We start from the raw sequence: 27,093 nt of genomic DNA on the forward strand, positions 1-27,093 counted from the left end.
GAGGTTCTCCGCCATCGAAATGATTTCTCGCATGGCCGCAGTTGCTTCTGATTCTTCAGCGGCTTGGACTGCATTGTTGTCATCCCGAAAAAAGGAACGGATGAGTTTCTTCCAGGATGCACAAAGGGTCCTCTGTGTCACTCCCTCCCAGGCAGTTTTAATAAAGGAAATGGTGTGAAGAATATTGAACTCAGTCTTCCAGAACTCCTTCAGTGTTTTATCAGAAGAATGACTCACGTCAAAAAGCTGTGAAAACAAAGGCTTGGTGTAAATTTTTTTAAACAGGCAATTACTTCTTGATCCATGGGTTGGATCAGTGATGTGGTGTTTGGAGGCAAAAACTGGACTTTGATGAAATCAAAGTCAATTTCAAGAATGTTTGCCAAGTCTTGGGGGTGGGCACTAGCATTGTCAAGAATCAGCAGTGCTTTCAAAGGTAAATTGTTGTCAATGAGGAATTTTTTTATGCTCGGGACAAACTCCTCAAAAATCCAATCTTTGAAGACTTTCTGGTCTACCCAGGCTTTTGCATTGGATCTCCACATCACTGGCAGTTTGGACTTGATGATTTTCTTCCCAAAGCAGCGAGGATTTTTAGAGTGGTAAACGAGAAGTGGCTTTACTTTTAAGTCTCTGCTTGCATTTGTTGCCAATAACAAGGTAAGCCTATCTTTCATAGGCTTATGTCCTGGGAGCATCACTTCTTTTTGCGTGATGTATGTTCGATTTGGTAAGCACTTCCAAAATAACCCAGTTTCATCCCCGTTAAAAATTTGCTGCGGCAGGTAGCCTTCCTTCATGATTAAATCTTCAAACTTTTTCACAAACTCTTCTGCAGCCTTTTTATCTGCACTAGCTGCTTCCCCATGTCTGAGAACACTATGGATACCTGTTCTACCTTTGAATCTGTGAAACCACCCATGACTTGCCTTGAATTCATCAGTTTCATCTAAGATACGTCCTCCAATTTTCTTCTGCAATTCTTCAAAAATTAACCTAGCCTTCTCACAGATCATTGCCTGAGTTACTGGATCTCCTTTCATCTGTCTTTCTCTAATCCAGGTAAGAAGCAGCTTTTCCATTTCTTCATTGATTAAAGATCTGTTTCTGTCAGAAATTTTCATTGCTCCAGCGAACACCCTAGCACCTATAGTCTTGTCTCTTTGTTGCCAAAAAAGTTGCCATGGTTGACCTAGGGATGTCATACTCTTGAGCTGCATCTATTATTGTTCTACCTTTCTGCACTTTTTCTATAATTTTTCTTTTTTTCTATGCTCAACCAAGTGTGTTTCTTTCCTGAATTATTCCGCTGTTCACTTCTCTTTGGACCCATTATCAAATTTCACTCAAAAAATAAATAACTGCCAAAGCACAAAATTTTTTACTTTATGAGAAATGCAGAATTATAAATTAGCACAAACCACTAGAGCAAATGTGAACTCAGACTACGATTATTAACGAGATAATGTTGTCTCATAACTGAGGAAGAACTGACGGCATACCTGTAGCTATCTTTGAGGGCGGCTAACGTAGCTGAACAATTGAGGGATCTATTCCCGCTTTATCTATCATTGGTTAAATGTTACTCTCATTCTTTAATACCATTGGTTAAAATGTATGAAGCAGCCGTCACTATTTAGTTCTATTTAGTAACGTTAAACGCAGTTACGTAGTCCAGCAAAGAATTCTGTTGTGCAATATCGTGTAGGGTTTTCGCCGTCCCGCGAAATCCGACTGTCGGATTGCGAGGCACCACCTGTATTAGCAATAAACAGTATTACTGTGAGCAATACTCTTCTTGGCCACTGATTTAATTTTATTAGGTTATTTGCTAATTAATTTAGTTATTCATTCATAATTCTAAAGAAAAACAGTTAGAATAAAATAGTAATCAAAACTCACGTGCATTATAAGTTAGCATTAGTATCAGTTCAGACATGTGATCCAAGAAAGCAAACTTATATAGCATCAGCCAAAAAAAAAAAAAAAAAAAACCATTTCACACATCCATTCCTCCTAAATGTTTCTCCAGTTCCACCTTGAATTTATGTAAGCTATCAATTTCGCAACGACAGATGGAAGTTTGTTCCAACAACAACCCATGGCTAAAAGCAAATTTCTGCAGGTCTATTCTAAAACTGTCTTTCCTCAAACTGAATCTATGCCCCCTCAGTTTATTAATCTGAGCAAGTATCCAAACAGCATTGAGCCGGCTCAAACCATTCAAGCATTATAAACCTCAATTAGATCACCTTGCAGGCACCTAGTCCCAAAACACTGGAATTTGTATAATTAAAGCCATCCTTCGTAAGAGCACCTCTTTGTTGTTCTCACTAAAAAAAGGCCTACAGATCTGTAAGCAGTACTCAAGGTGTGGCCTGACCACTGCCTTATACAAGGGGATAATCACCTCCTTTTCCCTGCTAGTAAAATTCCTATATATATCATCGACAAGACTATGACCTGCTCTGGCAGCCTGTTAGTACTGCTCAGACAGCTTCATATCTGAATGAACAATTACCCCCAGGTCTATTTCATTCTCCACATCCCTGAGTGTAGTACCACAATTGATACTTTTCTCTTGGGTTACTGCTACCCATATGCAGTACTTTGCATTTGTCAAAGTACTGCATATGGGTAGCAAAACTTCAGTTGCCACTTCTATGAAGTATATGTTAAACTTCAGTTGCCACTTCTCAGCCCATCTGCCTAACTATTCTAGATCCTGTTGCAGTAGCATAGTGTCTTTACTGTCATTAACAACCATAGACATAAAACCTGATATACCTTCATCGATATCATGGATAAATACATAAAACAACAATGGGCCCAGCACCGGACCCTGGGTGACTCCTTTATTAACATTAGTTCACGTAATGCAATGTCCATTTATTACCACTCTCTGCCATCTCCTACTCAGCCATCCCTTTATCCATTGCAGTAACTTGCCCTTCAATCTGTATAGTAGTCTTCCATGCACAACAGTATCAAACGTTTTCCTGAAATTCAAATATAGGATATCAAAATTATTTGTTTCATCCAGTTCCTTTGTGACCACATCATAGTACCCAATCAAATTGGTCAGACCAGACTTTCCCTAAACAAACCCATGCTGCAATGCTTCGTTAACCAGTGACTCCATTACTTTAACTGGAACAGAAGATAAACTAACTGGTCTGTCACTACGTGTGTCTCCCTTCGATCCCCCTCTCTGAATTGGGGATACATTTGCACATCTCCAGTCCGTTGATACTTCTCCTGAGTCCAAAGATGCCCTTAGAATTATGGCTGAGGGGTTTGCTTAGTTCCTTTGCCTCCTCCTTTAATATAAGGAGAGATCCCTTCCACCCCAGGTGCCTTTCTTATGTTTAACATAAACAATTTCTCCACTTTGCTCTCAGTTATTACAAAATCATTAGGCACCGTTACAGTCTGATAAACTTCTGGAATTTTCCTCCCTTAATTCCTCCTCATGTGTGAATGCAGATGCAAAATACTGATTCAGTTTGTTAGCTATCTGAGCAGGGTCATCAACAGTTGAACCACCGATATCAAGTGGACCAATCTAATTCATCCCCTTCCATTTAAAATGTTTGAGGTAGTAACAGATGCTGTTAAGTCGGTTTCTTGAAGACAAAAGGCAACTGTATTATAAGTCACCACCCCTCAGATTGTCACTACCAGTCCAAAGAGCTGGTGACTTATGGTGATGAGATGTTCATATATGGGTTGAACTAAAATCCATGGTGGAATATCTGTGCAGTCATAGTAGCTCTGCTGTCATAATTAAGCTCTCGAATTAATAGTAAATCTTTTAGATGGATGTTGGCAGGTCGGTTCATTCGTGGGTGGGCTTGGTATAAGTTTTCCCAGTAAGATGAAAACAGAAACTCTCTATTTGGATGATCGGTGATGGATTTATCTTGATGGCATAGTGTAATAATAAGTTCTGTAATCTAAGCTGTCATGAAGGTTCATAGGCTTCTGCAGAAAGGCTTTGTACTGGTGAAGTGCAAAAGGCTCCAAGTGTTATCTGAGCAAACTGTGTGGTATGGGATCTAACCATCTCAAAGAATGCAGAGTTGCAGGTGCTCCATAATCCAGCTTAGAATGTACTATTGCAAGATAAAGTTTAAGCAGTGTATATCGATCTGCACCCTACATAATTGCAGGAAGAACTTTGAGCAGGTTTAACTTCTTGATGCACGAATGGCTCAGCTGCTTAATATGTTCAAGGAATAATAGTTTTTTTATCTAGAAGAAGCCCTAAGAATCGTATACAGTAAGTCCTCGTATAACACGTGTTTACACTACGCGAATTCGATCATACACGATTTATAAATAGGGGAACGATATCTTATATAACACAAACCAAATTCGCTTATGCACGATTCGCCTTTGTGTTTACAAAAAATGGCAGTCGAATGCAGAATCACCCCAACTGAACACAACAAGATAGGAATGAAGAGAAGATTCTGAAAATGTATTATTTTGTTTTTATCAGTGAAGGGGAAACACATTTCACTATAATAACATAAAAACCAACAGAATTCCAGCTATCGGTATAATTGCAAATGCAATTAGATGCAATTAGAGTTTACTACCAGTTTATAACAACAGAAACAGCACTAGCAGAAACACAACTGGAAATTCTTTTTATTGTTTTATGGTCGTAACTCCTAGAAATGTGCTTTAGTAAAATGCGAGGTGTTAATAGCGTATCTCTGCCTTTACGGTGTTGTTTATTCAGTTGCTACACGCGCACAGCTTTGTTTATGTGTATCAAGCGTGGCTCCTCGTTTTGTAATTGTGCTTTATTCCCTAAAAATGAGCAAAATACTTAAAAGGTGTGAAAAGGAAGCGCCCTGGTAAAGACACTGCAGATTCAGAGAGGAAAAGAAAAGCAATATCGATAAACAGAGGCGGACTGGATCAAAAATTCTTACCCGGGAAAATTTATAGTGGCCTCATACTATGGTTTATGGCCAAAATCACAGCGGCCTCTGGCCCACCGGGTTTCCCTGGTAAGGCTTAAGGCCAGTCCGCCTCTGTAGATAGAGAAAAAATATGAAATTGTAGAATGCTTTGAGCAAAATGAAAGACCATGTGATATTGCACATGCTACAGACCTAAATGAAGCAACGCCGAGAATTACAAAGAATGCAGAGAAAATAAAAACAACTTTCATAGCAGGAACAACTCAAAGATAGAAAACCAAACAAAAAACAAGTTTGCTTTCGATAGAAGCAAAAGCATTATCAATATTTTATTACGTAATAGTCTTAATAAAATACTTACGTATTTTATTACGATTTATTTATTGTGTTTGGTAATGTTTTGGTTACAAATGTGTGTTCAAAATTTGGTGGTCGGCACCTAACCCCATTTTTCCCATAGGGCCTGTTGGTTATATTGCACGATTTTGCATTGCACGAGGGTTTCTAGGAACACAACTATCGTGCTATACGAGGACTGGCTTTACTTGGTACTACTGGGATCATATATCCATCCAGTTAAGTTCGGGATCTGGGTGTAGGTTTCGTTTCCTACCGCAAGTGTATACATTGTTTTTTTGGCTAGAAAACTGGAAGCCATTTGTTTGTGCCCATTTACTTATTTTCCTTGTGGGAAAATAAGTAAATACATTTCCTTGTATTTTCTATATTTCGCATATTCTTCGAGTGATAGTAAATACTGAAATCGTCAACATAATAGGGGCATCAACAGGTTTTGGTAATATTAATAGCAAATGAGGCATGTGATGCAAGAAAGGAAGAATGAGTTTTGCAGCATCAGCCAAAAAAAAAAAATAAAATAAAATAATAATTATAATTTCACACAACCATACCCTCTAAAGGTATGTATAGTTCCTCCTTGAATTTATTTAAGCTATCAACTTCCACAATGGCAGATGGGAGTGTGTTCCAGCTGGCTAAAGGCAAGTTTCCACACATCTATTCTACAACTGCCTTTCCTTAATTTGAATTCTTGCCCCCTCAGGTTCGTAACCTGAGCAAGTGAAAGAATCCCATCAGATTTCAGCATGCTCAACCCATTCAAGGCTTTATACACCTCAATCAGATCACCTTGCAGGTGCCTACTCTCCAGCCGATGCAATTTGCAGAACTTAAGCCTTTCTTGGTAAGAGGACCCCTCCGTTCCAATCTTGTTGCCATTCTCTTTTTTTAGTTTCTTTATATGAAGTATAAACAGATCACAGTATAATAATTGAGTCATTACAGCAAGAAAACAAGTTCCATAATCGAAAATACCAACATTCTCGGCATCAACACATCTGACTGAAAGAGGATAAAAAACAAACAAAAAAAAAAAAAACCCCATCACATGCATTTAGTAATTCAATATGAACATCAATAAACATGGATTTAGCTTTTCAGATTGATTATATGCAATGTATATAGATGATAATTTCAATAATTATAGCAGTAAAACAATTTCTATAACTGGAAAAAATGATGGGTGCATTGGAAGCAAAATTTTATGTTGTTGTACTGGAAGTTTAACAGATCATCTAGGACAATATTTCCCAAACTGGGTGCTGCAGACCCCCGGGGGTCTATCAACCAGTTCTGGGGGGGGGGGGGGGGTCGTCCATGAAATGGAGGCTGACCACGTGCACACGCATTATATATATGGGCTTGCAAACTTTTTTTGATTTTTGAGGGGTCCGTAAACCTTTTTTGATTTTTGAAAGCATCCATAGAGATCTCTGTAGTTTGGGCACCACTGATCTAGGACACTTCATTTCTTTGGCATCATCAAACAATAGACACAAAGGAAAATAGCATATTATTGTAGATTTCCAAGCTTATCTGCATAATATAAATTATGTGAAAATTAAATTATACTACAACATCCAATTCAACTTGCAGTATTTTCATTTTATGCAACTGTCTCTTTGCAAGGTTCTAATTGTTTGCAGTTCACAAATAATTGGTTAATGAATGGGTAAATTACCCTTTCATTATCCAATTGTGAGAATGAGTAATTACCCACTCACTATTAAGTGGATAATCTAAAACTAGCCATTAAATGATTGGGAAGAATGTTAGCAATTGGGCTAAGAGGTCTGCAGCCACATATGTCCCTGTGGGAAAGCAGATATAAGTATTAGCAAACCAGAGGAAGCAATCTATATTTTGAAATGTGCTTAATCAGTCCATAATGAATGTCTTCTGGAGGCCATTTAACATAAGAGTCGAAAAAAGCTGTCACCCTTCTTAAGCGGGATGGCTGTTTTCAACTCTTATATTAAATGGCCTGCTTAAGGCAAAAAATCCTTTAATGTGAAATTAAGCAACTATTTTTATTTACTTATTGTTTATTTTATTTATTATTTTTTTTTTTCATTTTACTGTTTCAGGACTCAAAATCAGGAGACTAAGATAATGGATAATAAAAACCTTTTCCCAATTGCTATTGCAATCAGACCAACAATAGTGCATCTATTATATTCAAGAATCAGTGAAGGATGCATTTTCCCTGGATTTTGTCTCAGACCACCTTGGTGACACATGGTGTAAAATAAGGTATCTTCCAAATATCCCCCAAGCTTCATTTTGAAGGTTTTTTTTTTTTTTTTTTCTGCTGTGTATTCCACCATTATTTTGGAAATGGTGGAAACTTCAGAGATTTTTTAGGAACTGCAATCAAATAGATGATATTTTCTGTGTAGTATATGCAACTGAGAGACCCATAACTGCTTTTAGTGATGTCAAAATCTTCGAGATGCTAGAAGGTATTCCTGTCAGTTTGGTCAGCCTTCCATTCTGATATCCTAAAGGGGTTCATTGTTTCCAACTAAGCAGAGGGGTTATCATGTAGAAGTGATCACTTCCATATGGGTTCTCCACTTCCCAAATAGAAAGATCAGTTGCAGAAAACATACTGGCAGACATGAGGGAAAATGTGTCATTTCACACATTTCAAAGGGAGGGGTCACTGTCACTAAGCCTATTCTCTATGATACAGCTCCTTGATAAATAGCAGTACATTAATCATGGGGTGACATTCGGAGTTTCAATGTTGCTGAAATCTCTTGATAATAAAATGAGGGAAGAAATTACATTTTTTAAGTTAATCAAGGTGTGTCTGGGGGATGCCAGTCCTAGGTAGCAAACAGATGGCCCAGTACGAGGATGTCAGTCCCAGGTGGCCAATAAAACAATAAGGTAAGGCTGACTACTGCCTCTACTTCTGTTTTGGGAAGTTAGGGCTGAAATGGTGTCTGGCAGCCAACAAGAATAGTAACTCTTCCAAGAGAGAGACCATTCCACTTCAATCCTTACAAAATAATTGAAGTGGAATGAGGTCATCACCCAACTTTATGTATATCTCTAGAAAACCAAAGCAAAACAGGTTTTTGCTTTTTTCAGGAGGGTAGTGGTGTCATCACTGTTTCACTGGAATCCATTACAATTTCAATGAAGGAATTTAGCCATTATTTGGGATTGGTAAATCTTTCAATCAGTTTCCAAAGTGTATGACTCTGTCATGTGGCTATTTCTTCCTCTACAGATGAATACCAGATGGATCAGTTCCAGGACTGTTTCATCTGGTATCACCTCAACATCTGTTTTTCTTGTGTCACAGGTGTACTTCAGTTTTTGCTGATTTGTTTTACGATTGGGTTTTGGAGATGCATGATTTGGAAACTAAGTTCACAGTCCTTTTTGCCACATAAAGCACATGCAAGGGCTCCAGGACATGCAATTTGTAAGTATCCATATCTCTGGCACTTAAAGACACTTTAATGGATTAGGAATGTATAGCCCAGCTAGGCAGTGCATGTACCTGGCTATAACAGCAGGCCCTTGTTATAATACGGTTCGCTTTATGGTGATTCGCTATAACACTGTTATTATATTTTATCCCATATCTCACAATAACGTTGCCACAACTCATTATAACACTCTTTTACCAGCATACAGATTGCATTTTTGGCATGCTTCACAAACACGTTTCATCTGATGTAGTCGATAGCTTGATAATGAATAGCAAAACAGAATTAAAAAGTTTCCCATGCTGACTTCAGAAATTTTCCCATGCTCAGTGAAATTTTCTCCCACGCTAATTTAATTGCAGTACTGTGACTTGTTACATAGTTCTGAGATCAACATTTTAAAAAATGATCAAGTATATTGCTTGTAATATTTGCATTAATTAGATGCATTTATCCAGAGTCTCATCATCACTCAGTTAGACATCATCCATAATGGACAGTTTACACGAACACTGTATCCAATAACTGCAACCAGTGCAGTTACATTTTTGAAAATGTTAATAAGGACAGATAAGGATGAAAAAAGCAACGTCTGGACACAGAACAAAGAATACAAAGGTAAGAAAAGGACTGAATTTGAAAATTAAATTAGTCGTTTAGAAGCAAATCAATTCCAGTCAATGGCAAGTGGATGTGTGTAATAATTTAGGACTGGCAGGTTTAACTGTAAGAACAATTATAAAAAATAAATAATTAAGTTTAGCAGCAGAAAGACAGCTGTTCCACTGCAAGCAACCACGGGTAGGCCGGCTATTAGGATTGAAATGGAGAGACTTCTAAATAATTTTATTGAAGATAATATCCAACGCAGAATTCAGTTAAGTTAAATATTATTTAAAAAAAAAAAAAATCGATTAGCCTATGTGATGATCAGGAGAAAGCTCACCTCAAAAAAAAATCTAATAAAAAAAAAAAAAAAGTGGAAAAAGTGGTAAGGGCTGTTTCGATAGATTTAAAATCCAGGGAGAAGCTGCAAGTGCAGATCAAGGAGCTGAAATGTTCAAAAAATAACTTGATAATATCATTGAAGAGGGATGTTGTGTGTTATACTTCTCAAAGAGTTTTTAACACAGATGAAGCAGGGTTTTTTTTTTGAAAACAAACTTAAAAGAAGTTTCATAAAAGAAGAAAAACACATGCCAGGTTTCAAAGCGGCGAAGGATTGGTTGACTTTATTGTTGGGTGGTAACAATGCAGGAGATTTTAAATTAAATCCCCTTTCAGTTTACCAGGAAGGGAGACAAAGTACAACCCAAAATCGACACATTTTTCATAATTAAATTCATCAATTAATTAAATCAATTAAAATCTATTTAGAACAATTAAATTCATGATTTTAATTGGAATTAAGTTTAATTTTGATACATAATGTAATTGCCACATAATTATATATGTATGTAAAAATTTTATATGTACAAATATTTGAAAATTTATAAAATTTTTGCATCAAACATTTGTGTGTCTTTTGACCTAGTCACACGCAGGCACGAATACTGATTTATGATAAAAGTATTCAAAGTGAGCCATTATGCCAAAAGAACATATAAAGGTTAAGATACCCTGAGTTTGTTTAATGCATTATACCCTATAAATAAACAATTAATAATAAAATAAAAGTAAAAACTAAAATAGTGATGAAGATTAATTATTAATAATAGAATACATTGAATTGTACATCGACAAGGTCTAGCACCACTCAATACATCTAATCAATAATTAGCAAGACTATCTGTTTATTTGCCAGTTTAGCTGGGTCCAAATGATCAAATTTATCAGCAAACTATATTCAAATTTAGCTGCAAACTGGCAGAATAACTGTTAGCCTGACAGATAGTAGGGAAATAAATAATACAGAAAGGGAGAGCCAACAATATATTTCATGTGCGATGTGAAGAATTTGAGCTATATCCCTGAGAAAATTTTAAGCTATTTATCAATGAAAAAGAAAAGGCTTATGCTGAATTAAGTAGGAAAGCAATAGCAACTCGATTTGCTTGAGGTATAAAATTTAGAGTTAGAAAGCAAAAAGCAAATAAAACAGCATCTAATAAAGGTACATCGGGTATACCAGGAGCATAACTGTCCAACCCTTTATTAGGGATCATGGTATATCAGTAGGAAGTTAAAATAACATGTAGATAAGAAATTCAAGTATAGTCTATATAAGGCAAGGCTGTAGTATAATATACATAAATCAAAGCTGAAGTATAATAAAGAAATAATGAATTACAATTTGTAAAAATACTTCTTCCTGGATACTTTGAATACTTCTATTATACTTACACCCTTACTTAATACACATTTACAGTTGTATTTTATATATGTGTTGGGGAGATACACATGTGCTCCTTTCTGGTGTGATTTCATTGGATACTAAACTATGTAAGAGAACAGCAGCTGATCCCACAGACATTTGTATAATCCAGTAGGAAATTAATCTGCAGATATTGATATATTTTAATATTTATGATGTCCTTTAGCATTAGTAGAGGCATATGATGCAAGAAAGCAAGCTTATGTAGCATCAGCCAAAAAATAAAAAATAAATTTAAAAAACCACTCCCATTTCACCCCTCCGTTCATTCGAAATACCTGTCCAGCTGAGCCTTAAATTTATTTAGGCTATTAACTTCCACAACAAGGGATAGAAGTCTGTTCACCAACCAACTACCCGCTGACTAAAGGCAAATTTCTGCACATCAATCCTACATCTGTCTTTCCTCAATTTGAATTTATGCCCTCTCAGGTAATTATTCTGAGCAAGAGGAAGAATCCCATCAGCATTGAGCATGCTCAAACCATTCAAGGCTTTATACACCTCTATCAGATCACCTCGCCGGTGCCTAGTCTCCAGAAACTGTAATTTGCAAAACTTAAGCCTTTCTTCATAAGAGCAACCCATTGTTCCATCCACTAATCTTGTTGCTCTTCTCTGTACTCATTCCAGCAGCTCTACATCCTTCTTGAAATGAGGCCTCCAGACGTACTCAATGTGTACTCAATATGTGGCCTGACCATTGCCTTATACAAGGGGTTAATCACCTCATTATCCCTGCTAGAAAAATTCCTGTATATCATTGACAAGACACCATGAGCTACTCTTGCAGCCCAACTGCACTGCTCAGAGAACTTCATATCTGCCTGTACAATTAACCCCAGGTCCCTTTCATTCTCTACCACTGTCAGTGTAGTACCACAGAGTTTATACGTTGCTCTGGGGTTGCTGTTTCCCATATGTAGTACTTTACATTTGTCAATGTTAAACTTCATTTGCCACCTCAGCTTATCTGCTCAACCTTTCTAGATCCTGTTTCAGCAGCATAGTGTCAGTAGTGTCCTTAACAACACTGCCAACCTTCGTTTCGTCTGCAAACTTGGACATTAAGCTTGATATACCATCATCAATATCATTTATAAATACAGAAAACAACAATGGACCAAATATTGAACCCTGAGGGACTCCACTAATAACTTTAGTCCACGATGAGCAGTGTCCATTGATTACCACTCTCGGTCTTCTCCCCCTCAACCATCCCTTTATCCATAGCAGCAATTTGCCTCCAATGCCACACTGCTCCAATTTGTGCAGCAGTCTTCCATGTGCAACAGTATCAAAAGTCTTTCTAAGATCCAAATATATAATATCAAAGTTATTCCCTGCATCCAGTTCTTTTGTGACTGCATCATAGTATCCAATCAAATTGGTCAGGCAAGACTTTCCCTTAACAAAACCATGCTGTGTCCGAGCTATTACTGAAGTCTTGTCTAGATGATCCTGCAGTGGTTCTTTAACCAGTGCCTCCATTAATTTTCCTGGAACAGAAGTTAAACCTACAGGTCTATAATTACTTGTGTCAGCCTTTGATCCTCCTTTGTGAATTGGGGTCACATTTGCACATCTCCAGTCTATGGGTACCTCCCCTGAGTCCGAAGAAGCTCTCATAATTATGGCTAAGAGTCTGCTTACTTCCTTTGCTGCCTCCTTTAATATAACTGGATAGATCCCATCCACTCCGGGTGTGTTTTTATGTTTATCCTCAACAATTTCTCCTCTACTTTCCTCTCAATTATTACAAAATCATCTAGCTCACTACCAGAGTTTACTTCGCCTCTGGCATTCCCCTTCCTGAATAACTCCTCATGTGTGAATGTAGATGCAAAATACTCGTTTAGTTTGTTAGCCACTTGAGCAGGATCCTCAACTATTGCACCATCAATATCCAGTGCACCAATCTGATTCATCCCTTTCCTTCTAGAGTTTACATAGGTAAAGAACTCTTTTCTGTTTTTCTTTGCATCCTTTGCCTGCCTAATCTCCTTTGTGATTTGGTTACAGACCAGATTATATCTATCATAGGCTTCCATGTCACCCATTAATTTATATGTATCCAATGCATTTTTCTTCTCTACCATATGTCTCATTAGTTCATCTGACATCCATTTAGGCCTAAACTTTGAACAATATTTCTTAGTTTGTATGTAAAGCCTAGTAGCTTCCAAGGTAAGTTCTTTGAATGCTTCCCATTTTGAATTTGCTGTTGGTAACATCATCAGTTGGTCCCACTGTATAGAATTTAAATACTGTCTCAGTCCATCGTAGTTGCCTTTATGAAAGCAAAAACCCTTCCCTTTACCCCTGATGGTAGTTACCTCTTTGAGTAAATCCCACTTCAGCACACTGTGATCACTGCCACCTAGTGGTTCCTTTATCTGCAGATTCTTAATGCATGAAGAATCACTACTGATAAACAGATCAAGAGTATTACTCCCTCTAGTTGCCTCCTGAACATGCTGATGTAGAAAACAATCATCCAATAAATCCACAAAAGCCTTGCTAGTGTGTGAGTGACGAACCCACAAATTCCAGTCAATATCTGGGAAATTAAAATCCCCCATTATAAGACTCTCTGATTTACTGGCTCACAGTTTCTTATTATACTCATCAGAGTCATTAGGCCTATAGCACACTCCTACTCTCAATTTTGATCTCCCAATGCTTATGTCACACCAAACTGACCGACACTGCACTGTCCAGCGCAGTGCAGTGCAGTGCGCTGGACAGTGCAGTGTAATACCTAATAGAGATGTAATATTGTCAATCTCTGAATGTCATGAAAGATGTGCAAAGGAACAGTACACTATTTCTTCTGAAAAATAAGACAGAACTAAGTTTTAGAAGGATTGAAATTAAGTTTTCTTTAACCCACTGAAAAATTACCTGATGATTAGCATTTAAGGATATTAGCTGTGGAATATAGTGTGCTATTATCAGCAAAGCTATAGATAGGATTTCCAGTCAATCAAACATCCTTAATATACAACAAGAAAAGAGTGAGAAAAAGAATTGAACATTGGGAACACCAGAATTAGTGGAGATGATATGTGGCAAAGAGTTTCTTTTAGTTAATGTGAGGTGTGGCACCCTCATTTTATCTAAAATGAGGGTGCCACAACTCAAATGCAAAAAAGATACCAGGGAAAATGGATTCCAAATACATTGGCAGACTACTGTTGGTATCTCATACCGGAGACACCAATGGATGATCATAAAAAGCACAAAACAAAACAAAACAAAAGTGTTTTGTTATCACATAAACATTTCTGTTAATAGAAATGTTTATATGATAACAAAACACTTTTTTTTTGAACAATGGTTGACCCATTGTTCAATATTTAGTACTGTATGTAATATTTTCTTAAAATATATGAAATATTTTTTATTTAGTTTTTAACTTTAATCCCTTCTCTCTTAAAATTGATCGGTGTTACAGCAATATGGTGGTCAGGTTTGAATTTAGCAATGTCAAATCTACAAGAATTTTCATGGAATTTTAACAGGGAGTGAAAAAAATGTATTATTTTATTTTTGCCGATGCATGTTATTAACAGTGATTCTTCATGCATTAAGAATCTGCGGATAAAGGAATCACTAGGTGGTTAGTGATCACATTCTATTGTGAGATTTACTTACAGATGTAACTACCATCAAGTGTAAAGGGAAAGGTTTTTGCTTTCATAAATGTGATTACAGCGGTCTAAAACAGTTTTTAAATTCTATAAAACCGGACCAACTAACTGTTACCAAAACCAAATTCTATATGGGAAGCATTCAGAGAAATAATCACAGAAGCTACCAGGCTTAGACCTAAATCGATGCCCGGATGAACAGTTGAGAAAAGCAGAAAAGACTTTTTTACTTATACTAATAGAGTAGGAAGGGTACAAATCACACTGGCCCACTTGTCAACAGTTTTAACTATTGATGACCCTGCTCAGGTTTCAGAGAGGCTGAATAGGTATTTTGCATCTACATTCACACATTAGGAATTTTTTTAGAGAGGGCAATGCCAAAAGCTTATCAATTTCTAACAGGGAGCTAAATGACTGTTATAACTGAAAATAAATCTGAAAAGAAGTTGTTGAAGTTAAAAAAGAGGCACCTGGGTGAATGTGATCTATCCAATTATATTAAAGGAGGCAGCAAAGGAGGTCAGCAAAGACTTAGCCATAATTATGAGAGCAGCTTTGGATTCAGGGAGGTCCTGTGGTCTGGAGACATGCTAATGTGGCCCCAATTCACAAAGGGGAAACAGAGGGTAATATGAGTAATTACAGAGCAATTGGCTTAACTTCTGTTCCAGCAAAAATCATGGAGTCACTGGTTAAAGAAGCAATGTAGGACCATCTATACAGGAGTGCAGTTATATTTCAGCCATGGCATGGGTTTGTTGATTGGATACTATGTTGCAGTGACAAAGGAACTGGATGCAAAAAAATAACTGTGATATCATATACTTGTATTTTGGGAAAGCATTTGATACTGTTCACATAAAAGTCCACTGATTTTTCTTTCTTTCAGCTAGAGAGTAGTAGATTCTTGTAACAAAATTCCATATAGTGCTGTAGAAATAGGCAGTGTGAATAAATTTAAGGAAGAATCAGAAGGGATGTATCCAAAAAAAAAATAATTGCTGAATTCCTATTTGTGCACTGGATTGTGATATTGAATGCACATCAACAACAGGCACTTTACACATGTGCAAAACATTCAATAAAAAAATTTAAAAAAAAAGTGATAAGGCACAGCTCACTTTCACTGTGAAGTTTAATTTTAACCATTTTTCAATGCTTTAAATCTTCACTGCAGGTTTTCCAAATTAATTTGTTAAGTTTGAAAATTTCTAAAGCTTTCTTCCTCTATAATGCCATGTTTTACTAATATTTGAAAGAGTTGACTTCTAGGATACTTTAATGTATGTTTTTACAGATCAACAAATCTTCAAATACAGCTGACACATTTATAAGCTTTGAAAAGATTGAGGACACAAAGAATAAACACGGGAGCATAAATTTAAATTGAGGAAGGATGCTTGCAGGACAGATTTTTGGAAATTTGTTTCCAGCCAGCAAATAGCTGATTATAGGAACAAACTTCCATCTGCTGTTGTGGAATGAATAATTTGCATAAATTTACGTAAGAACTAAAAAAAAAATTTAGAGGGGGAAGAATGGATGATGTAGGGAATTTTTTTTTTCTGACTTCTTCATTGCATCATTTTTTAATAAGTTTTTTTAATATGATATTTTTATCCTAACATCCCTGTTTGGAAGTAAAATCTGACTTCTTCTAACCCACTTACTTCTCTAAGATACTTGTACTGATTTTACATGCCATGCTAATATGGCATTCTTCAGTAATTTCCTCATTCACTTTTATTTCCATTTTTATATACTGATACAATAATGCCCTGCTCCAATCTTCTGGAACATGGCTTCTAGAAAACACCATCAGAATAATGTAATAATCACCATGATAATCCTCCTCCTTACCCAGCCATTTCACATCACCACATGCTACCTTTCCGTACTTGACATTTTCCCTGACTTTTTCTGCCTCAGTAACAGAAATAACATTCAAATCACCCTCTGCAATTTTAATCTTTTTGTCGTCTTCTTTCTGTAAATCAAAGTATTTAGCTCCATACTTCTAATATATATCCTTTTTGTTTTAATGTGACCCTTATATTTGATTATCAGACCCCTATTCTTGTGAAGAAGATATTCAACTTGCTTTAAGAATTCAAACATATACATCAACTAAGCATCCAGTAACTGATCAATTCAAAAATAAACTTTTCTGCAACAGAGAAAAAGTACCCACTGATTTTGCAATTTATTTAAGCATGCCATAAGGTTTCAATAATCTTTTATGTTTGGGATAACCATTTAAAAAAGTTCATTTAATAGTGCAGTCACAAAGTTTTATCATTATTTATTATTATTTTTTTAATATTGGGAGGGGGGGGAGAAGAAATATTTATTGAGTTTTTTGTCTTGGATATTATATGCAATTCCTGTGTTGCAAATAAATGGCATTAAAAATAACAATGATTATGATCATATATAAGCAGTATTATATTAATGAATTTATCATGCATTATGCTCAAAGTACAATTTCAATCTTTGGCATTATACAACGCATTCATTTTACATAACAAAATGTTTTGGCTGAAAGAATCTCACCTTTTACGCCAGTCATCTTCAATGCTGAAAAAAATACAGGAATGTATTTAGAATAACGAATTTCTACTTGTAAATTTTTTTTTAAAATTACAATGAAATTTAAAGAAACTAAAAAAAAAAAAAAAAAAAAAGTTTATTCTCACAATCATATTAAAAATATCCTAGGAATCAAGAATTAATGGAAATTTTGTAATTATTAATAATAAAATTTAAGTTCTAAAATAAACTGGTCCCATTCAATAACCACACATCTTTGCAATTTAAAAATCCCCTTTAATGCTATATAAATACTCATAAGCAATTTGGGCTGGCACCACCACATAAGTAAAAGCATACTGAATATTTCAATTTCAATTTCATAAAGACAACAATTAGTTTAATTAGAAAAAAGTATTAGTATGGACTCTGAAAAATTTGGCAGATGTGTGGTGATGAACCTGCCTTGAAATGGAAATATACTTATTTAATATTCTATATAGCAACATGAGAAAACTGAATAAAAAAATAATTGCATTAGAGGGGGAATCAATAGAATTCCAAAAATTACTGAAATTTGGAATTATATTAGCATGCTAATAAAAATAATTTCAAGCAATACAATACTTCATGTTTTTGAATTAATTTTTTAAATAAAACTGAAATTGCCAAAAATCATTTAAAAAAAAAAAAAAAAAAAAAAAAAAATGTTGCTGCATCACTGATTGCCTCCTGACTGACCATAGTGGTATGAAACAGATGCCAGAGGCATTACACTCAGCCTGATCAATATTCTGGAAAAACTAAAGGAAGACACTATTTCCCATTAAATAAGGAGAATATATATGAAAGTGATCACTTCCATATATATTCTCCTCCATTTCCCAAATAAATGAAGGGAGGAAGGAAGGGGAAACAAACAGATAGATCAATGTTGGGCATATAGAAGGTGTTTTTGCCCACATTCAAAAGGAGAAATCGCTCTCGCTGAACATATGCTCTATGATATGTCCCCTTCCATTAATCTTACCACTACTCTACAGGGTAGTACACTGAAATCCTCCTGAAACAAGACATGGGAAAGCAATGAATGATAAGATCATCAAGGTCTGTCTGAAAATACGTCAATCGCAGTTGGAAAATATGGCGCACTCTGTTAAATGCTCTACTGTTGCTATGTTATTGGTTAGTGACAGATTTAAATGGGGTATAGTTGCCAACAGTATAGCATCTCTTCCATTAGCAACCCATCCCAGGTTCAATCCTTACGTATTTGCGAGTAAGAGTCTTCAATTGTCTTAGATATGTTTCCTGTAGGCAGGAACCAACTGGGTGTCATGCTTTTGCAGAAAAGCCTTGATGTCATCAGTATTTCACTTGAATCATCCATAATAATTTCAGTATAGGAACTTAGCTACGATCTGGACTTGATGGATCCATCTGCAGGATTCTAATGGAGTATAGATGCTCGATTGTCCATTTCTTCCTCTGCAAAGAGTTACAAGAGTGAATCATCCAGTACCTCCTTCGCCTCAAAGTTATTTTATTTTATTTCTATTTATTATTATTATTATTATTATTTTTTTTTTTTCAGAAGTGACTGGGTTTTTAGCCATTTCCCTACCACTTTATTTTGGCAATAATGGAGCATGGGGAAGGATAGATATGACAGCCAAGAAAGATAGAGTGACAGCCAAGAAAGTGACAGTATAGGTTTTTGTGATCTTAATAAGTATCATATGATGGGCATAAATGATTCTTTTGGTTGGTTTCTGGTCTAAACGGATGTGCTTCTTTCTATGATGATCAGCTCTCTGCCTTAGACATTTTTTTTTTTTTTTTTTTCTCCTTCCAACTCTGAACATACTCATGAATATGCAGGGTGGGTTAGCAGTTAATGCAGATGATTTTGTAGCTAAATGTGATGTAATTTCATAGTCATTTGCACCACATCAAGTATATGCAATGACATCATGGCATGCAATTTTAAAGTGTCCAATATTTCTGGCATGTAAAGTAACTCTAATATATATATATATATATATATATGGACATATTGAGCAGTAAGATAACCAGCCCCGATCAAATTAAGACACTTTGATGAATGAAAGGTGGTAAGAATGCATTTTCTAGAGGGCACTAGATTTTCAACCCTATGTATGAATTTTGAATTTTGCAGCAACTCCTCTGGATTTTTAGTTCAGAAAGCTGGTGGATTGGATGAGAGGATCTTTGTAACCAAGGTGCTGTTTCAGACAGAGACAAAGGCAGCAAGCCTTGTTTGAATACTCTTATTTGCTTGGTATGTTGTCAGTGAAATGCTTCTGGCTAGAACTGCCAAAGTTTGTTCAAGGATTCCAGTGGGGGTGGTGGTTTGGGGGGGAAATACTGGTGTCTTGAATTGTCACAGAACCTTGCCAAAAGCACACTGGTCTACTTGTTATGTATGGCATAACCGCTGATTATCTTGCTCAGATGGCCTACAAATTGAACAAACATTTCGCTTCTACATTCGCACATGAAGAAATGCTAGGAATGGATATATCAGGAGGCAACCTAATTTTCACTACAAGTTCAATGATTTTACAATAATTGAAAAGAAGATCAAAGTGAAATTGCTCCATAAGGAATCTGGAACCAATATAGAAATTTCAAGAAGAAACAAGAGACGTTGCCAAACCTTTAATAATAATAATAATAATAATATTAGTGTGAATTAGAAAGTCCCAAAGGACTGGACAGGTGCAAATGTCCTATTCACAAGGTAGTTCAAGGAGTAATATGTATCTTGACTTTTGTGGAAAAGAAATTACAGAATCTATAGTTAAAGGAACTGCTTGGTGAATATTAAAAAAGGAACTGCAAGCAAAAAATTTCTACATTATATCACATACTTCATTTTCAGTAGAGGTCTGATACTGTTCCACATTAATGGTTATAGGATAATTTGGAGCAATGTGTGAGAGCAAGTCTTTAAGAGTTATAAATGGCAGCTTTATGGACTACAGAAATAAACTGGATCCTGCAGCATGCAGCTATGTGCCTTACTGTTTCTAATATTTATTACCAATACCGAAGTTGATACCCTATGTGGCTGCTTAAGTCAGCAGGAGGGCAAAAAGGTAATCTCATTGCATAATTTAGGTTTAATTGCATAAAACAAATTAATGCAGGGATGATGTAGATTTTAATGTAAAGAATCAGGGAGTATCTTAGTTACAAACAGTGAGTTACTGGAAAAGAAGGAAGTTCTATAAATTGCACTGCATGGAAAATGAACATTTAACCTTTAATCAGCAAGCACGTAGTTACATTATTAAAGCATACTAAGTGTCCATTTGCATACTAATTGTCTTGAAATTTTTCCAATACATCTAGCAAACTTTCATCTGTGTTTTCGGCTAATACTAGACAACTTCAATAGTGAGAAACATGATCTTTGAAAAGCAGAAAAGGATGAAAAGGACTCTGTCAATAACACAATCATATTTGTCTGATTGCCTCATAAGAGTTGAACTTGAAGAAATTCTCCAGAATTCATGCCATAAGCTTTTATGGCGTGAATTCAAGACTTCTTTTATTACTGTATCATTTCATTTATGCAATCAAATTAAGTGATAAATGAGAACGTTTATTTCTTCAAAAAGGTATTTTTCCCCTTCTTTCTCTCCCCCCCTCAATTTTGATTTTTATAAAATTTCAAAATGAAATTCATTCATAGAGCCCACCCCTATGAGAACTTACTAAGGAAGTAAATATGCATTCTGAAAAATTACTCCACCTTTTTAAAAGACAATTTAAAAAGGTGGAGTGAACTGAATGCTAATAGAATACCTTTATATAAATTGATAATTTGTTTTCAGCCACAGAGTAATTGGTGTTTGGAACCACCTAACATCTAATATTTAAGTCAAAAGTTTGAATAAATTAAGTGGAAATGAACAAATTACTACACTGAACTGGCTAATGAAATTAATAAGTCTCTCTCTCTCTCTCTCTCTCTCTCTCTCTCTCTCTCTCTCTCTCTCTCACACACACACACACACACAGTCCTCATATAAAACGTTTACTCTACACGATTTCGATCACACATTGTTTATAAATAGGGAAATGTCACATATAACACGAACCGAATTTGCTTATGCACTATTTGGCTTTGCGTTTACAAGAAATGGCACTCAAATGCGGCGGAATCACAACAGCTGAACACAGCACTTACTGCGTTGTTTACTCAGATGCACTGAGTAAACTGCACTGCTTTGTTTGTGTGCATAAACCGTTGCTCTTCATTTTGTTCTTTTCATACTGTAACTGTGCTTCGTTATCTAAAAATGAGTAAAGAAAGCCAACACGAGAACCATGGCAAACTACAGGAACTTGCAGGAAAACTGGTTTGCTGCTACCAAAGTTTCTCCCTGCATTCTTGATAAACAGACGGTACGTGTTATTGGTAGTGGAAATAGAAGTCGAGAACAATATATAGATTGACATGTCGGCGTGACAGACAAAGTTAGGAAACCTTATTTCCTAAGTTAACCTTTAATTTTAGGTTGGGAAATAATATAACCTAACACTGAGAAGAATTAGAAAGAATGCAGAGAAAATAAAAGCAACTTTTAGAGCAGGAGCAACTCAAAGAGTAAAAAAAGACATTAGATAAAGACACAAAGAATTGGAAGAGATGGAACAGAAAGAATATCTGTTTGGACAGAAGACCAAACAAAGAAGAGACCAGGAACAAGTTTGCTATGATAAAAACAAAAAATTTTATTACATAAAAATCATAATTAAAATCCTTATGTATTTTATTACGATTATTTATTGCATTCGGTAATGTTTTGGTTGCAAATGTGTGTTCAATCTTTTTGTGGTCGGCAGCTAACCCTATTTTTTCCCATAAGGCCTGTTATTTATATTGCACGATTTTGCATTGCATGACGGTTTCTAGGAACACAACTACGGTGTTATACAATGACTCACTGTACTAATACTATGAGAATTAACATTTCAAGTGGTTTCTGAGCATCGATCGGAATTACTTTGCTCCAGAGAGCAGTGCTACTTGCTACACCAAACACCGTTATTAGGGACTTGAAAATTCTGATCTTAGTGCTTTTGGGATGAATGGAATATAGTGGAAGGATGAGGCCTGTTAAAAGCTGTAGCGATGTTGTCAATGCATCTTTAACATAAAGGGCTAATAGATGGACTATTCATTATACAGTGGCAGGGAAGAAAAAAAACTGCATCACTTGTGAATTTTGCAAATGTGTTTTGTGCTGCATTCTGGCTTGCAGAAATGTTTGAAATGCATTTGTTAGATGCGATATCTCTGTGAATGAAATCCAATAAGAAGACTCTACCTGATATACCCAAACTGCCAAAAATATCTTCTCAAAGAGCAAAATGCTTAATTAATGGAAATATGAGAAATCATGCAAATGACAATCATGACAACTAAACATACATGTTATTGCGTTTATTATGTGTACAAACTGAAATGACAAATTCACTTAATAGTATTATGTACTGTAAATCAGCAAAATAAGTCCTCAATATGTTGCAATTACAGCCTTCCAATGATCTGGCATCGAGTTAATCAACTTCTGGATACATGCAGTGTTCTCCCCGAGACATACTGAATGGGCTCACTGTCCAGCTAAAATTTAAGGGATTCTTGCGGCACCATATGGTACTGCTCATTCATCTCAATCAATATTAATTCAAACATACTATGCAATCAAGATTAATGCAACAGGAGAATATAAAGTTAAATTATTATGCAATTAATTTTTGCTCTGGATCAATCAATAACAGAAAATTTTATAATATTGCAAAGTATTACACTTCCCCACCCAGCTACTTCATAATGCAACCCGGCTGGCAAAATTTTCTGGGGAGAATACTGTATATGGTAGCCCAATTTTGTGGTACCACACCCTTACAATGCTCTTCTGTGGCTGAATCTTACCTGTTGGCTTCTTCTGAGCAATTTTAGACATTATGTACCAGCAATTTTCAAAGGGTTCAAATGTGCACTGTTGCTGGGCCAGTACAACACTGTAATGCCAGCATTTCTGAGGTATGACTGCACCTTAAGGGAGAAAAATGGGGGAAAACATTGGTATACCAAAGTGTTTTAAGCGTTGAGACAAGAAGACACTCGTCATTAAATCTAAATAGCATAAAACTTCCCAATTTTGCTGTTTGAGAAGGTGCTGAGTCATGTAGAAAAATACAGTTTTAGGCGTCTGTGTGGTGATCCCTAATAACGGGTTATATGATATTAGACGGGATATTCAGGCACACCTCCAAGATAGCAGTGTAGGCTTCTGCATTCAGCATTCCGTTAAGAAACTTAATTTGCTCTATCCCTTTGCTTGTTATGCATCCCCCAGGCCATCTGACCAGCAGGAAACTTTACAGTTAGTGTTATGCAGTCAGGATGGTATGCCTCCGATTTTCATCTTCTGACATATCGCTTCCCATCCGAGCCATGCAGGTTGAATTTCAATTTGTCAGAAAAGATGATGTCCCATTGCTCTTTTGTTCATGAAACATGCATTTTAGCAAGACCTCCAGACCTGCTTTTTGCAAAGCAAGTTGCTTCTTCCTCATTTGTTGGATCAACAAAGGCTACTCTTGGGCCAATAGGCATGCAGTTTACATTCCAAAAGCCATCTTTGGATAGTTCATGCACTTGTTTCAATGCCAGAGACCATCTCAACTCCAGTTTTAGATCAGGAGCACTAGCATGGTGATTACGAACGATTAGCTGTTCCAAATATTGATATTGGGAAAGTGTAGTCACTCTCTTACGTCTATTCTCTTTATATCACTGATTTCATGCTTTAATTTCAGCACTCTGGATACTGTTGTCTGTGGCAGCCTATTTTATGCTATTAGTTAAGAAACACAAAATCCAAGGAAGTGAAAAGTCGACATCACTGGACAGTGCAGTGTCGAGTCAGTTTGGTGTGACATAAGCATTGGGAGATCAAAATTGAGAGTAGGAGTGTGCTATAGGCCTAATGATTCTGATGAGTATTATAATAAGAAACTGTACAGGGAAATAGAGTGGGCCAGTAAATCAAAGAGTCTTATAATGGAAGATTTTAATTTCCCAGATATTGACTGGAATTTGGGGGCTGGTCACTCACACACTAGCAAGGCTTTTGTGGATTTATTGGATGATTGTTTTCTACATCAGCATGTTCCGGAGGCAACTAGAGGGAGTAATACTCTTGATTTGATTATCAATAGTGATTCTTCATGCATTAAGAATCTGCAGATAAATGAACCACTAGGTGGAAGTGATCACAGGGTGCTGAAGTGGGATTTACTCAAATAGGTAACTACCATTAGCGGTGAAGGGAAGGGTTATTGCTTTCGTAAAAGCAATGGACTGTGACAGTATTTAAATTCTATACAATGGGACCAACTGATTATGTTACCAACAGCAAATTCAAAATGGAAAGCGTTCAAAGAACTTATCTTGGAAGCTACTAGGCTTTACATACCAACTAACAAATATTGTTCAAGGTTTAGGCTTAAATGGATGTCAGATGAACTAATGAGACATATGGCGGAGAAGAAAAATGCATGGGATACATACAAATTAACACGTCACACAGAAGCCTATGATAGATACAAGTTGATCTGTAATCAAGTTACAAAGGAGGTTAGGCAGATTACGTGAAATCTTTGACAAGGGATGCAAAGAAAAACAGCAAAGAGTTCTTTACTTATGTAAACTCTAGAAGGAAGGGGATGAATCAGATTGGTCCCCTTGATATCGATGGGTCAACTGTTGATCATCCTGCTCAGGTAGCTAACAAACTAAATGAATATTTTGCATCGACATTCACACATGAGGAGTTATTCAGCGAGGGGAATGCCAGAGGTATATTCAGCTCTGGCAGTAAGCTAGAGAATCTTGTAATAACTGAGAGTAAAGTGGAGGAGAAATTGTTGAAGATAAACACAAGAAAGGTGCCAGGGATGGATGGGATCTATCCAGTTATATTAAAGAAGGCAGCAAAGGAAGTAAGCAAACTCTTAGCCATAATTATGAGCGATTCCTTGGACTCAGGGGAGGACTGGAAATGTGCAAATGTCACCCCAATTTGCAAAGGAGGATCAAAGGCTGACACAAGTAATTATAGACCTGTGAGTTTAACTTCTGTTCCAGGAAAATTAATGGAGGTACTGGTTAAAGAAGCACTGCAGGATCATCTAGACAAGACTTCAGTTATAGCTCAGACACAGCATGGTTTTCTTAAGGGAAAGTTTTGAATGACCAATTTGATTGGATACTATGATGCAGTCACAAAAGAACTGGATGCAAGGAATAACTTTTGATATTATATAACTTGGATATTAGAAAGGCTTTTGATACTGTTGCACATGGAAGACTGCTGCACAAATTGGAGCAGTGTGGCATTGGAGGCAAATTGCTGTTATGGATAAAGGGGTGGTTGAGGGAAAGAAGACAGAGAGTAGTAATCAATGGACACTGCTCATCGTGAACTAATGTTATTAGTGGAGTCCCTCAGGGTTCAGTGTTGGGTCCATTATTGTTTTCTGTATTTATAAATGATATTGATGATGGTATATCAAGCGTAATGTCCAAGTTTGCAGACGATACAAAGTTTGGCAGGGTTGTCAAGGACACTATTGACACTATGCTGTTGCAACTGGATCTGGAAAGGTTGAGCAGATGGGCTGAAAGGTGGCAAATGAAGTTTAACATTGACAAATGTAAAGTACTGCATATGGGAAACAGCAACCCCAGAGCAACGTATCAGCTCTGTGGTACTACACTGACAGTGGTAGAGAATGAAAGGGACCTGGGGTGGTTGTGCAGGCAGATATGAAGTTCTCTGAGTAGTGCAGACGGGCTGCAAGAGTAGCTCATGGTGTATTGTCAATGATATATAGGAATTTTTCTAGCAGGGATAAGGAGGTGGTTATTCCATTGTATAAGGCAATGGTCAGGCCAAACCTAGAGTACTGTATACAGGTCTGGAGGCCTCATTTCAAGAAGGATGTAGAGCTGCTGGAACGAGTACAGAGAAGGGAAACAAGATTGGTGAATGGAACAAAGGGGTGCACTTACGAAGAAAGGCTTAAGTTTTGCAAATTACAGTGTCTGGAGACTAGGCACCAGCGAGGTGATCTGATAGAGGTGTATAAAGCCTTGAATGGTTTGAGCATGCTCAATGCTGATGGGATTCTTCCTCTTGCTCAGAATAATCACCCGAGAGGGCATAATTCAAACTGAGGAAAGAGATGTAGGACAGACATGCGGAAATTTGCCTTTAGCCAGCGGGTGGTTGGTTGGTTGGTGGAACAGACTTCCATCCCTTGTCGTGGAAGTTGACAGCCTAAATAAGTTGAGGGCTCAGTTGGACAGGTATTTCGAACGAACAGAGTGGTGAAGTGAAAGTGGTTTTTTTTTTTTTTTTTTTTTTTTGTTTTTTGGCTGATGCTGCATAAGCTTGCTTTCTTGCATCAAATGCCTGTACTAATGCTAAGTATATCACATCAGTACACTGTGATCACTGCCACCTAGTCGTTCCTTTATCTTCAAATTCTTAATACACGAATGATCACTGCTGATAACCAGATCAAGAGTATTATCCTCTCTGGTTGCCTCTCCAACATGCTGCTGCAAAAAATAATCATCCAATAAATCCACAAAGGTCTTACTAGTCTGTGAGTGACCAACCCACAAGTTCCAGTCAATATCTGGAAGTTAAAATCCCCCATTATAAGATATTCTGATTTAC

At 36.5% G+C, this 27,093-nt stretch overlaps 1 protein-coding gene across 2 annotated transcripts in view; it reads right to left on the reverse strand.

The window, feature by feature from the left end:
* The window catches only part of eIF3a (eukaryotic translation initiation factor 3 subunit a), a 399,865-nt gene that overhangs the window by 114,749 nt on the left and 258,023 nt on the right, over positions 1–27,093 (reverse strand). For both annotated transcript variants that reach the window (XM_090385008.1, XM_090385009.1), the window contains one exon: positions 17,327–17,350. In XM_090385008.1, coding sequence (XP_090241134.1) covers positions 17,327–17,350 — 24 coding nt within the window. The remainder of the gene's footprint in view (positions 1–17,326; positions 17,351–27,093) is intronic.

This window comes from Mastigoproctus giganteus, chromosome 11 (assembly GCF_048544385.1).
Source record: "Mastigoproctus giganteus isolate SK-2022 chromosome 11, ASM4854438v1, whole genome shotgun sequence".
Classification (NCBI taxonomy): domain Eukaryota; kingdom Metazoa; phylum Arthropoda; class Arachnida; order Uropygi; family Thelyphonidae; genus Mastigoproctus; species Mastigoproctus giganteus.